Below are 13,318 nucleotides of genomic sequence, written 5' to 3'. Positions count from 1 at the left end.
ATATTTATGTAGAGAAGAAAATAATTAGTCATAAAATACTTTATTAACAAAGTCTATTTCCTACTTATAATTTGTTTACACGAGTAATCTGTTCAGTCCACGTAGAAAAAGAGAAATCTACTTCATTTTCATTAAAAAAAACCTACTGTTATCAATAATGTATTTTAACAGAAGTAAAAACAAGCATGATTAATCTAGTTCTCTTACATATTATGTTCAAGATTTTATTACTTACAAGATGCAGAAAATTGTAGAGTACTCTGCTCTATTACATTATTCTTATAAGAGTAGTATAATTATATACTAAAAATAATTTAAGGAAAATGATAAAGGATTTTCAAGTAAACTATATTTTGGAAATTGTTGACATGTGATATATTATTTATAGAATCATACTGTCTTCTGTGTGTTAACTGTATTATCAAGTTAATCGAAGTTAAAGGAATCTTTGTACGTAAAATATGTAACCTATACATATATATAAATTTCACATTTATATCAGATCAGCCACATTCATTGGCATTTCGTCTATTTGTGTAGAGTAATATTGCTCGATATCTCGAAGAATTCTTATGTCATCAGTTTTCACAAAATTTATCGATACACCCTTACGACCAAAACGTCCCGATCGGCCTATTCTATGAATATATAATTCACGATTGTTAGGCAAATCGTAATTAATTACGAGCGACACCTGCTGAACGTCGATTCCTCTCGCCCAGACATCCGTTGTGATTAACACGCGACTGTAAAAAAAAAAAATATTGATGTAATTTTTTGAAAAAAATATATTATTTGAAAATTTTATCTTTAACATTTGACACATACCTCTGACCAGATCGAAACTCTTTCATTATGTTGTCTCGTTCTTTCTGTGGCATATCTCCATGCATAGAACATACTGTAAAGTTGGCCTCCCGCATTTTTTCTGTCAACCAGTCAACTTTACGTTTTGTATTACAAAAGATAACTGCTTGCGTTATTGTTAATGTGTCGTATAAATCACAAAGGGTGTCAAACTTCCATTCTTCTCGTTCTACAGCAACAAAGAACTGCTTGATTCCTTCCAATGTCAATTCATCACTGGAATTAGAAATAATTAGAATAACATGCATACATGGCATACATGCACACAATGAAAATTTAAAATAAACTATTTACCGTTTGACAAGAATGCGAATGGGATCTGTCATAAATTTACTAGTCATCTCGAGAATTTCATGTGGTAAAGTAGCTGAAACTAAAACAACCTGCGTCGCTGGTGGTAAATACCGATACACATCATAAATTTGTTCCTTGAAACCTTTGTTCAACATTTCATCAGATTCGTCTAGTACCAGCATTTTGATAGCTCTGGTCCTGAGTACTCGCCTTTTAATCATATCTAGAAGTTTCACAATTAAATATCAAATGTTTATGTTAATAATTCTTTCTCACGTCATATGTGTGTGTGTGTGTGTGTGTGTGTGTGTGTGTGTGTGTGTGTGTGTAATACTTACCAAATACTCTACCAGGTGTACCAGATACAACATGTTGGCCATAATCAAGCTTTCTGATGTCTTCTCCAAGATTTGTACCACCAATGCAGGCATGGCACTGTACATTCATAAAATCTCCCAAGGCAAGGATAACCTTTTGGATTTGAGTAGCAAGTTCTCGAGTCGGGGACAAAACCAAAACCTGAGTTTCTCGTACTTGTGTATCCAATGATTGTAATATCGCAATCGAGAAGGTAGCAGTTTTTCCTGTGCCAGATTGTGCCTGAGCTATTACGTCTCTGCCTTTCATGATAGGTTTAATAGATCGTTGTTGAATAGCTGATGGTTTTTCAAAACCTATATAGAAAATATAAATGGAAATGTATCATATGTTCAAAAATGTTCAAATTAAGATTTTAATACATAATACATTATAAATTTCTTAACATTACCATAACAAGGAAAAAATATGCAGGGCGATAAGAAAATTTAATAAATATAATAAACATAGATCAGGATAAATTACTAATAAAAGATAATCAAAATTTTCATAGAACAGAATTGTTATGTTGATTATATATGCAAAAGTCTATTTTCTCTTTTTTTATAAACTAATCATTTGAAGATTTGATAAAAAACGATACGATTTAAAAAAAACAAGCCACGCAAAAAGTGAGGTTAGGTCAATAGGATAAACGATAAACAACGTACCGTATGCGTAGATTCCGCGTAATAACTCGTCACGGAGACCCATATTGTCGAAGGTAGGAATAACCTCGACATCTTCGCTGGTTTCGAATTCAACATTTGATAAATCTTCCGTTTGCGCTACACGACGTGATTTCTCCGCCATTTCGATAAGATGTTGGATTGTGTTGGATGCGTTCCTCTATTGCGCTCTACAGCTACACTCTACACAAAAGTGACCAGTGTCTCCACTACCGCCGGTTCCGCGACTCCGCCGACTCCGCGTTCGACCACGTTCGACTACGCTCGGTGTAAGCCGAGCCGGCCGAGCGCGCACAGCGGCCAGCGGCAGTCGCACAGATCGCATACTATTGCAGCACAGCGTGGTAGGGGGCTCTACCGAGTACCGCGATGACCGTGGTTGTTTCAAACCTTTTTTTTTAATTATATTGAAGATTATCCTGTAATTGCGAATGCTCGTATTTTATACGATTTAGAAGTTTTCTTAACTATATTCTTCAGCTGTTTTATATCAAGTGAGTATGTGAGAATTGATAGTATACTGATCAGGATTGTTGGTTATGTTGTGTTTACAAAGAAATCGGTTTTACATCAGTTTTCGCATTCTTGTTACCGCGAACCAATATTATTTGAATAAATAACGAAATATTCTCCTTTTTCTTGTACTGCAATTACGATTCTATAGATATCTTAGCATTATTAGTAAAACTTAAAAGCTCATCTAACCAGCTTCATCCTTATTTAATTAAATGTTGTATTTCTGACAGGATGGAATCTAGAACAGAATTTAAGATAAAATCACCGCCGACCGATGCAATCTCCGCAGTCGAATTTGGACCAAACTCCACTCAGTTCCTATTAGTATCATCATGGGACAGTACAGTAAGACTGTACGATATACACGCCAACACAATGAGATTGAAATATAATCACGATTTACCAGTATTGGACGTCGCGTTTCAGGTAATTAAGTTGTTAATTTTTCTGTTGTTTTGCACACTTGTACAGTTGTCTGGAGACATAATGTTTATGTACATTGTGTGTGGGTGTGTGTGTGTAAAAATTATTTTAGTTTTCCTCTTGTTCTTGATTCTATGACAGTGAACTTTATATATATTGAAATCTTCTCTGTAATCACATAGGATGATAAAATCGAATCTATCAAACTACTCTATCAACTTAATGCTTTTGGAAAAATTTTTATTTTTTGCTGATAACTTTTATTACAAGAAAATGTTTGCAGGACGCTGTTCATGCATATAGCGGTGGTCTAGGAAATACTCTGAAAATGTATGACATAAATAGCAATACTGGTACTTGTCTTCTTTAATTTATTATTTATTTCATGTATATTTATATTACATATGTAAAATATAAAAAGTATTTGTCTGTAGAATCAATAATGGGTACACACGAGAAGCCAATCAGGAAAATAGAATATTGTGCAGCTGTGAATGCAATACTTACGGGTGGTTGGGACGCCACGGTAAAACTATGGGATCCACGAACACCTACTTGCGTCGGTAGTTATTTACAACCCGATGTAGTCCTTGCCTTGTCTGTCTGTGGTGACAAATTTGTGGTGGGCACAGCAAAACGGAAAGTTTGCATTTGGGATTTGAGGAACATGGCAGGCATGTTTCAGAGACGAGAAAGTAGTTTGAAGTATCAAACGCGTTGCATCAAAGGTTTCCCTAATGAACAGGTGTGTTTATCCTTTAAATTCTGCATGCAAATTTATTGCAAGATCCATCTAATATTGTCTACACTGCAAACATATGTGTCTGTCTATTTATTATATTTTGTTTTCTATGTTAGGGATATGTATTGAGTAGCATAGAGGGCCGAGTCGCCGTTGAGTATCTCGATACAATGCCAGAAGCCCAAAAGAAGAAGTATGCGTTCAAGTGCCACAGAATAAAAGAAAATAATGTCGAGCATATTTACCCAGTGAACGCTATTAGTTTCCATTCTGCATACAACACGTTCGCTACTGGTGGCTCAGATGGTTATGTAAATATCTGGGATGGTTTTAACAAGAAACGGTTGTGCCAGTTTCATCGATACAATGCTGGTGTGGCTGCGCTTAGTTTTAGCCATGACGGTTCTGTTCTCGCCATAGGCGTTTCGTATCTCAACGAAGCTGAGATTCCACCGGGTGGTAGTGACGAACGAGAAATTTATATAAGATACGTTAACGATCAAGAGACCAAGCCGAAGTAAATAGTAAGTTTATACAAAATACAGGATAGCGATGAAAAAAATGTGTGACTGGAGAAACTCGTGAACTGCATTGAAGAAATACACAGAAGAATGAATGGCAGTAGAAATGACATTCTGTGAATAATTGTAAATATTCTGACTGCGTTAATTTATATGCATTTCATGAAAATAACACGTGTGTCAACTCATAAATTCAATCAATTGTACGTTTTATAAAAATATTATCTTCCAATTTTCAAAAAATAAATCTAATTTATACAATTTTTTAATTTTTTATATTTTCATCTCCATATAATATATACTATCATATATGCTTTTTTCAATTTTTTAAAATTAACATTTTGATGGTAGCTCTATTTATCTATTTTATTAAATAAATAACTTAATTATATCATAGAATTGTTATTTACTTAAGAATAATTATATAATTTTATGTATAGATTACATATCAAATGTTTAGTTTTATCATTTAGATATTATACTATTGTGTGTGATCTTAATAAATAAAAGTTTTTCTACTTTTAATAAGATTTATAAAGATAAAGATATAAATACAATTAGGCTGAAATAAAAAATTGCGTACACTGTATAAAATTTATATATTTACTAAAGGACTTTACATTATATATAACCAATATAATGATCGCAAACAAGCTACAAAATTTTAAGAATAATCAATTTTTACACAATGCAATGTGTGTTGTGATTTACATTAATTCTGGAAATTTTCAAAATCAAGCGGTAAAAAACTAATGTATTACAAAAAGATCAGCATTTGTTAATAAAGTTTGTTTAAGCGTAAAGTATTGCAATATACAAAGAAGGGAATGACTTTCTATATCGGCCATAAAGATTTCTTTTCGATCGATACAAAATGCGACTAATTCCCTTCTTTATTTTCTGTTACATTTTACATTTATCTATCAACATAAAATGTAATACAGCCTTTAAAAGTATGTACAAACTATTTAAAAGTATTCGATCGTGTAAGATGCTAAAATGTAAATAAAGCAAATATATAAATCTATATTTAACATTGATAAATTATAATATAGATGCTGTTATAGATTTATAGAAATATAACATTATTTATTTAAATTTTTTAATGTTTCAAGTTTTAAACTTTATTGTCGCTATCAGTTGCAGTCTTCATTAAAAAAACAAATTAGTCATTGCAGTATTAAAATGAATTAATTACTATATCAATTGCTATAAGCATGATTGAAATATAATCTGAATGTCACAATTTTTAAACGCAACTTATCTTAGAATCTGTACAATATTTCTATTTTACATGGAGGCTTAAGAAAATTATCGTTTAGAATTCTTGTGAGTATTTTGATTATCAAAAAGTAAAAAATGCCATATACACATTTATATACATAATTTTGAATGCAAATTATACAACAGCATGTTTTATCATAGAAAATGAAGACAATGAAGGCAAGCAAAAATCATATTTTTACATAAATTACCTCTTTTATCCAAAAGATAATTAAAAGCTAAACTAATTGTACTTTTATATTGCCAAACCAATGATTATGTTACGATTTAGTGTCTGCATCTACATGTATTACATCTCTCCATCATTTTCAATGATTTCTATAATGTTTGAAATAACAATATATACATAATATTTAACAATTTGTACTAACGATCTCCTGTGTTGCTTTTGGCAAAATGCCCTCACAAAACAAACTATTTCCCATGTACAATTAATAATACATTTACTGCAATATTATTTTACTTTATGTTTTTGCCGTCGACTACTTTGTGCACGCGTTTCTTTTTTTCTCAAGCAAAATTTTGAGGAAATGTACGCTGACATATTTATTAAAATGATTTATGTTAAATAATAAAATTATATAATGATTAATAATTACAATTACTTATATAATTATGATATTAATTATATAAGCATTTGGATAACAGTCAAGCAATAATTATAATTAGACGTAAGTAATAATTATAATTATTAATTGGCATTATTCTGTAATAACCCCAGACTTTCAATGTTTGTCCATTATATATCTTCACTACATAATCATATGCAGTTCTATATATTTTTCTATTATTCTTCACAAATAATTTTCCTCAGTGTATCCCGTATTGTATCATGCGTGGCAAAGCTAATTCCAACGGCAATAGGACCTTTCACCCAATTCATGCTTAAGCCTTTATAAAAAGCCATTATTCCTTCTTCTCTGTAACATACATAATGATAATTTATCAGTATAGTTTTGTATAAGATTATGTATAATTATGTATAAATATAAGAAATTGTATTTCTTATACAGAAAACAATATTGATTCCTATACATACATCTGTAAAGATTATCAAATGTGTGTGTGTGTGTGTGTGTGTGTGTGTGTGTGTGTGTGTGTGTGTGTGTGTGTACTTGTCAACTTATTTTATAAATGGATTCTATTAAATTTATTTATTCAACATAATTAAACAGTTACTGTATTCTATTGTTATGTAAGTATTTTTAAGTAATACACAAATACTTACGTGTAAATTTTCACGATAGTTGACGTGATCGTGTGATAATGCCGGCCCTTGATCGCTGACGTCTGCATTCTCCGCCGCACGATATCCAGTGGATAGCTGCTTGTCTGACCAATCATTCCAGCGATGCCGCCACAAATGAGCGAGGTCGAGAATCCCGGAATAGTCACCGTGTACACTGTTCATCGACACGTAGCCATCATCGAACATGAAGCACGCAGCACTTCGAAATACGCCGCCGGTCGGGCTTGTCTCGCGTTGCTATTAAAGTTAGTACCGTCCCAATATCAGGGGAAACAGGGTGCCCCTGACGTGCCCCATCGGTACCCTGCTTTACGATCATATACAACAGCCACTCTCATTCGTATAACCCTCGATTGTCTCTTTTTTTCGCATGTGTATGTGCGTGTGTGTATGTATATGTATATGAGTACAAGCACCGCCACCGTCGACGGGCATCAAGAGAATCTCATCGTGTGAACGGGATCAACTTACCGGTCAGCAAGTTTCTCAGCATGTCATATGTGAAGAAGCTACAACCAGCATACGGGATGACACCGAGAATCGTAGCGGTGAAGCCACGGTAATATGCCAATATTCCCTCTTCTTTGTACATTCGTGAAAATGCCTGTCGCAACGTCTTGTACTCGGTCTTCAGGGTTACTGCCATTCTCGCCCGCATCAAATCCAATGGATAAGTCAAGGTCTGTGATGTCACCCCCGCGAGTGCGCCAGCCAAGAAGCTCATCCCTGGTTTTTCCCTGCAAATATTTATAATACAGAAATGACATGTGCATTTAATATTCTCACTTAAATTACATTAGTGTCCTGATTATAGATTAAATAATGATTTCTTTGTTTGCTAAAGATGTTCTTGAATTTTTCATATGATACCTTTCTGCTCCATTTACTTTCAGGATTCTTTTCCACTGTTCGTGCGCCGTAAACTGCACCGCCGAATACGGTACTATCCTGACCATGGTAGCACTGTTCCCACGCCACAGGCTGAGGATGCCTTCGGTACGCATCGCTGTAGTCAAAAATCCTATCGCTGCCCTAGCCGAGTAGGGTTGCTTTGAAATTTGAAAATTAATCTTTGTACGATCCAACGGTGCTATTGTAGTCTTTGCTAAAGCTCCCGCTATCGCACCGGATACCAAGCTCGTCCAAACTCTTTGAGTATTTGAAATCTCCTTTCCAGTGCATTTTTTGTGTTTGCTCTGTAACGTATATACATATTATTTTTTATTGCACGCAAAAGAGAGATAACATTCTTAATTATCAGATATAATGTTATCTAACATTATTAACATCATATCTAATGTTATTATATTAAGTAATATTATGTTTTTGATGATACAAGTTCTCACTTTACTTATAAGACAATTTGACAATTTGTACAATTGTAATACATATCTTATTCTGTATGTCAGATATTAATTTTATATATGTGCCGGTAAATGTGAAAGTGGTCTAAGAAAAAAAAGTGGTGTAAAACCTGTCTTAAGTCGAAAGGTCATATATTTCTCGAAACGAAACTTAAGGATGTATCGGACTGAAGTTCAAAATGGTACAGAGTTGCTAAAAATTTGTGAAATTGTTCTTTTAGTTTACCTAATGTACTGCAAAAAATTGAAAACGCACCCACTAAACGGTTGCTGAGTTATAACTATTTTAATTTTCACTGATTTTACATGGTATCCTTTTCTATCTTATGGAAAAAGACGATCTTGACGGATGAAACAGCTAAAAAAATATAGAAGAAATAGTACCAGTGTTTTGAATTTTTTTGTACATCTAGTATATGAATAGATGAAAATATCTGCCAAATTTCAATTGTCTTCACTACACCGTTTTAAAGAAATAAAATATAACTTGAGATAATTGTGCATTTTCACTGTCAAAAGTTTAAACTCATAAGTGAAAAAAATCGCAAATACGTGAAAAATACCTTTGTAAGAGTAAAAATAAGACTCCAACTATCGTTAAAGTTTCTTACATCTAGATTTACTATGCGTTAGGCGTAGATATTTAAATATTTCAAATTTCATGCACTTTTGTCTAAGATTGTATGTCCGATACACCCTTAAGTCACTTTCATAATCATATATATTGACAAATATAAGTTAAAAAAATGTTCTTACTGTAATATCCACATCTTGCCTCTCCATTGGGGCTGATGTCGCGGCGTGTTTTCCGATCGGCAGTACAGACACCTGAATACGTTCGAGAACCGCTTGACCACCCTCTCCAGGACGAGTTGCATGCCCGCTCATCTCTGGTACACCCTCTGCTGTTCCGTTACCGATGGAGTCTCATACAGAAGATCGTCTCTTCTCTTTTCGTACACCGCTTGATACAAGACAACGCTGTAAAACATATTACTTTTATGAAATTAATAATAGAAAAAACAAGTTCTGAGAATTTTATATCTATTGATCCAAACGTTTAAATCAATACATTAAAAGTGTTTAAAAATTTAGAATTAAAGATATTAGAAACTCACGATTTCGTAACAGTTTTATCTATATTTTTTAATCCTTTATAATGCCTTATGATTAATTTCCTTATAGATAAGTGTCCAAAAAATCGTTTATGGTTTACAAGTTTTTGATGTAATCTGTGATAGCTCTATAATATCATCTTAACAGTTTATTATCATGTAAAACGGAAGGAATTAAAAAAATAGATAAAATTGATAAAAAGAATAAAATTTAAAGATAAAATAATCATACTGTATTCTAATAAAAAAGATGGGAATTACAAAATTCTCAAGAAGATTGGTAGTTTAATTTAAAATATTGCATTCATAGTTAGGTAATACTGACGTCAATATGCGATCAAAGTACAAACTATAAAATTTATACTCTATAAATATAGAACTTTAACGTTCACAAATAAATTCGGAGATAGTTTTTGTGCGCGTTTCGATGATATCATTCATGCAAAATGCTGAAATGTTTTTATAATATTCGATTTCACATTTAAAGTTATGGAAAATTTGTGCGATAAATAGTATCATTTGTTAAAATGCAAAAATGTAAATTGTTTATATTTGATAAACAACTAGAAGAGAAAAAAGACATTTGTGACACAATGATAAATATCTGTATTTTTTGCAAAATTATTTTTAAATGTACGTATGTATTTTATTATCCGTGCCTTACAACTTTAGGTAATTTCCAATTTTACATTGTTTTGGCGTTTTACATAAATAAATTATAATATACTATAATAATAATACGATATGTTTTTAAGTATATAATTTCTCGTTGTTAACCGCAAGTATTTATAAAATACTTAATGCAAAAAAGTCCTGTTAATAATTCTTACTTGACAACTCGCGCGTAAATATTTCTTCTTAAGACATGCATATGCAAATTAGATGATCGTTTTTCGCATCTATATACGGTGAGCCAAAAATATCTCCAAAGAATTTTCTTATCGGTTGTTACGTCAATTAGAGTTCTGCAAGAGATTTCACCAGAACATATTACCTCGACTATTTTTCAGAAAGATAAGATTATCTGTGATAAAAAGTAAAAAAAAAAATAAGATACAAAGGTTGCTGACATGAGAAAAACCATCATTTTATTATCCGTTTCACATTGTTAATACGTTCGTCTTTATCGAGATGTAAGCACAGCTCACGTTTGCAAGTCGATCAATTTCTACCAATGAAAAAGAATTTGTTTTTTATGTTGCAGAAGCAAACAATCCATCAATTTTTTTATAGTAAATCAGAAAAAATGGAAATTTTTGGATACTAAGCAAGGTTTGATATAATAACCGAAATATTCAATACTTTTATCTTAACATCTTTTTTTTAAATAAGCTATTAAGTATATAAAAAATTAGTTTCTAATTTCCGCGGGAGCTTCTTCGACTGCTAGAAACCTTATCTACTCTCTCGTGCATGCGTGCTTGTCACGCGTCACAGCATGATAATCAACATGCATTGAGAAGATCTACAGAAGCAGATGGCTGCATTTATGCATAGTCATGTGACGAATGCCACATATCGAGATAAATTGTCGTATATTTAACTACGAAAAGTATTCTTTCAAGGTATCTGTTCAAAGAAAGCTCGAAAAGCTTGAGAAATCTGCACGACGTGAAGATGTGAATAAATAATTTTTATCATCAAGCGAACCTTGGAATATTTTTAGAATCCGCTGGAGAATGTGCAGGATTGCACCCGGAACAACTTTTCCGCTATTTTATCGGTTTGATGAGTACCTTGAATTTTAAAATGAAGAACAGGACTTTTCGATTGAGGCTGAATCATATCTGGGCGCGATTTTTATTTCTTTTATCGATAATTTTATTAACGGGCGACTTATACAAAAGTGTTTTAGAGAAATTGACGTTCGTTGGATTTTTGCTGTGTGTGCAGTTCAAAGTTTCAGGCATATATCACCAGACTACGAGGGACGTAAGGCGATGAAAATCACGAGGCCGGAATGACCTCGATACATTGCAAAACGTGATGACGCTATTAAAATACGAGGATATTATATAATACGCTAGTTATCGGCCACTTGAAAACCCGTTTGCGAACAAAGATACGAAATGGACGGCGAGATGAGACGGATTAATTACGACGTTGGAGCACGTGGGAAAACAAATTATGATGAAGGCACGTGCGAGATTATCGTATGTAAACTGTCGCATCTGTTGGACGGCAAGCAAGACGTCTGCAATCCATGCGAGCAACTAACAAAAATATCACAATTATATGTGTGACTAAAAGTTTATTAAGCTTACTAGAGAAATTTAATTTTATTAATCGTTTTGTATCATAAAAATGATACAATTAATATTTTTATAAAAGAAAGATACAAAATGATTAATAAAACCAAACTTCATTAATAAACATAATAAATAATATAAAAAATATTATATAATATTCATTAATATTATACAAAAATCGATAGAAAACTTATATTTAAAAAACTAATATAAAACTAATAATCGTCGATAGATTTTTAACAATTTCAGTGTCAAACTTGAAGCTTTGTTAAATGTCGAATAACTTGTATTTCATTACGATAATGTTTCCTGAACTTAACGTTAAAAATAATCACATTAAATAGATTCAATGTCACATTGTACCAATAATATTCATTTTAACTCAACTCAATTTTGTCCTCTCTCGATCCGCGTTTTTTATTATGAAAAAATTAATTACATGTATTCATATAATTGAATAGTTAATGAAAAAATAATGACAAGCGAATGATTAAATGACGTTTAATTTCACTAATCATTTTATGTCATTGTAACAGTTGCAACACGATACCCTTAATTCATTAATGTAAAATTTAACGATTATCGACGAATTTCTCTTGTTTTATTTTGGGTGTTAAAACTTGGCACTTGGTTAAAATTTTATTAGGGAAGTGATTTCTCAAAACTCCAAAAATAACGCCACGTGAATGGATCGAAGATCCATATCACGCTGCGCAAGCAATAAATCGTCTTAAGTCAACTTTACCTATCGGTTTCCATTAGGTTTTTATCACCAAATACCTACACTTGTTAAACCGATAAAAGATAATGGGAGCTTAAACGATCGTGCGGTATGTGGAAGTGTTTAAAGGACGTGCCCACTTTTTCAGGCGTTCTTTGAACTTTCGTGTTGGGCCAAGGTCGATGATGATGTCGGTGGAAGGGTCTTCCTAAAGGTCAACTGCGTCGCTGATGCGTGTCGTTTGATCAAATTTATTTCTCTATTTCGGGAGGCGATGACAGGAAGCTGTTGAGCAAAGTGCGCCAAAGTGGCGACGTAGAACAAGTACATATACGTAAGTGTACACGACGAACATATCGCGCTTTATTTACTCGAACCACGTAGATCGTCGTCACGACTAATCCGTGATTGCAGATACGCAGGTTGAACGCGAGCGTAAATTCGTCATCGCGACGCGTCACCACGACTGATCCGCCTACGCACAAAACGATCGAAAACATCCCCCATCCTCTTCCATTTTGCTATGAAAAAGCCGGAGTGTCGGCCGTGTGCAACGCGACGACCGAGCATAACAGAAAGAATAAGAGAGAATAAAAAACAAAAAGAAAGAGAGAAGCAAAAAAAGTCACGTAATTCGTGTTTTCATCGAATAGCATATTTTGCGGTGTAAATAAGCGGACTAACCTCGCTGTCTGCACTGCGAATGATAGTACCTTGGATCGAATCTCCTCAACGAGCGTCCACATCAGCGACGGTTTACAGACTGCCAAATGCCAGGCAGCCAGACAGACACTGCCCAAGGACTATCACAGACAGACGGACCACAATATACGAATCAGCTTCGCATCACGGAGCATTTGACACAGAAGGCGCCACTGTAGATCAGACAGATAGCGCAGTAGTCAATCGAACTAGACTTTAAATATT

At 33.2% G+C, this 13,318-nt stretch overlaps 3 protein-coding genes and 1 long non-coding RNA gene across 5 annotated transcripts; 2 read left to right on the top strand and 2 right to left on the bottom strand.

Moving 5' to 3' along the window:
- Positions 1–36: 36 nt before the first annotated feature.
- Positions 37–2,455, bottom strand: LOC105831457 (eukaryotic initiation factor 4A-III). The gene is made up of 5 exons (XM_012671592.3): positions 2,190–2,455; positions 1,500–1,835; positions 1,162–1,384; positions 829–1,083; positions 37–746 (listed from the first exon to the last, which is right to left on the bottom strand). The coding sequence occupies exons 1-5, from the start codon at positions 2,329–2,331 to the stop codon at positions 494–496; spliced, it is 1,209 nt and encodes a 402-aa protein (XP_012527046.1). The 5' UTR covers positions 2,332–2,455; the 3' UTR covers positions 37–493.
- Positions 2,456–2,530: 75 nt separating this feature from the next.
- Positions 2,531–4,670, top strand: LOC105831458 (mitotic checkpoint protein BUB3). The gene is made up of 5 exons (XM_012671593.3): positions 2,531–2,701; positions 2,954–3,149; positions 3,430–3,499; positions 3,581–3,891; positions 4,005–4,670. The coding sequence occupies exons 2-5, from the start codon at positions 2,955–2,957 to the stop codon at positions 4,407–4,409; spliced, it is 981 nt and encodes a 326-aa protein (XP_012527047.1). The 5' UTR covers positions 2,531–2,701; position 2,954; the 3' UTR covers positions 4,410–4,670.
- A 321-nt stretch (positions 4,671–4,991) lies between these two features.
- LOC105831451 (mitochondrial coenzyme A transporter SLC25A42) lies at positions 4,992–13,216 on the bottom strand. Of its 2 annotated transcripts, none has more exons than XM_012671585.3 (6): positions 13,076–13,216; positions 9,063–9,287; positions 7,813–8,138; positions 7,414–7,679; positions 6,922–7,096; positions 4,992–6,613 (listed from the first exon to the last, which is right to left on the bottom strand). In XM_012671585.3, the coding sequence occupies exons 2-6, from the start codon at positions 9,192–9,194 to the stop codon at positions 6,481–6,483; spliced, it is 1,032 nt and encodes a 343-aa protein (XP_012527039.1). In that variant the 5' UTR covers positions 9,195–9,287; positions 13,076–13,216; the 3' UTR covers positions 4,992–6,480. The 2 variants fall into 2 exon arrangements, with proteins under 2 accessions (XP_012527039.1, XP_012527040.1); XM_012671586.3 differs by having other exon boundaries at positions 13,105–13,193.
- Positions 12,532–12,999, top strand: LOC118646630. The gene is made up of 2 exons (XR_004964134.1): positions 12,532–12,725; positions 12,806–12,999. It is a non-coding gene; the product is annotated as an uncharacterized LOC118646630 (long non-coding RNA).
- Positions 13,217–13,318: the final 102 nt, after the last annotated feature.

The sequence above is a fragment of the Monomorium pharaonis genome, chromosome 7 (assembly GCF_013373865.1).
Source record: "Monomorium pharaonis isolate MP-MQ-018 chromosome 7, ASM1337386v2, whole genome shotgun sequence".
NCBI classification, from domain to species: domain Eukaryota; kingdom Metazoa; phylum Arthropoda; class Insecta; order Hymenoptera; family Formicidae; genus Monomorium; species Monomorium pharaonis.
Note: the sequence above shows the minus strand (reverse complement) of the source record. Positions and strands in the feature narration are given on the sequence as shown.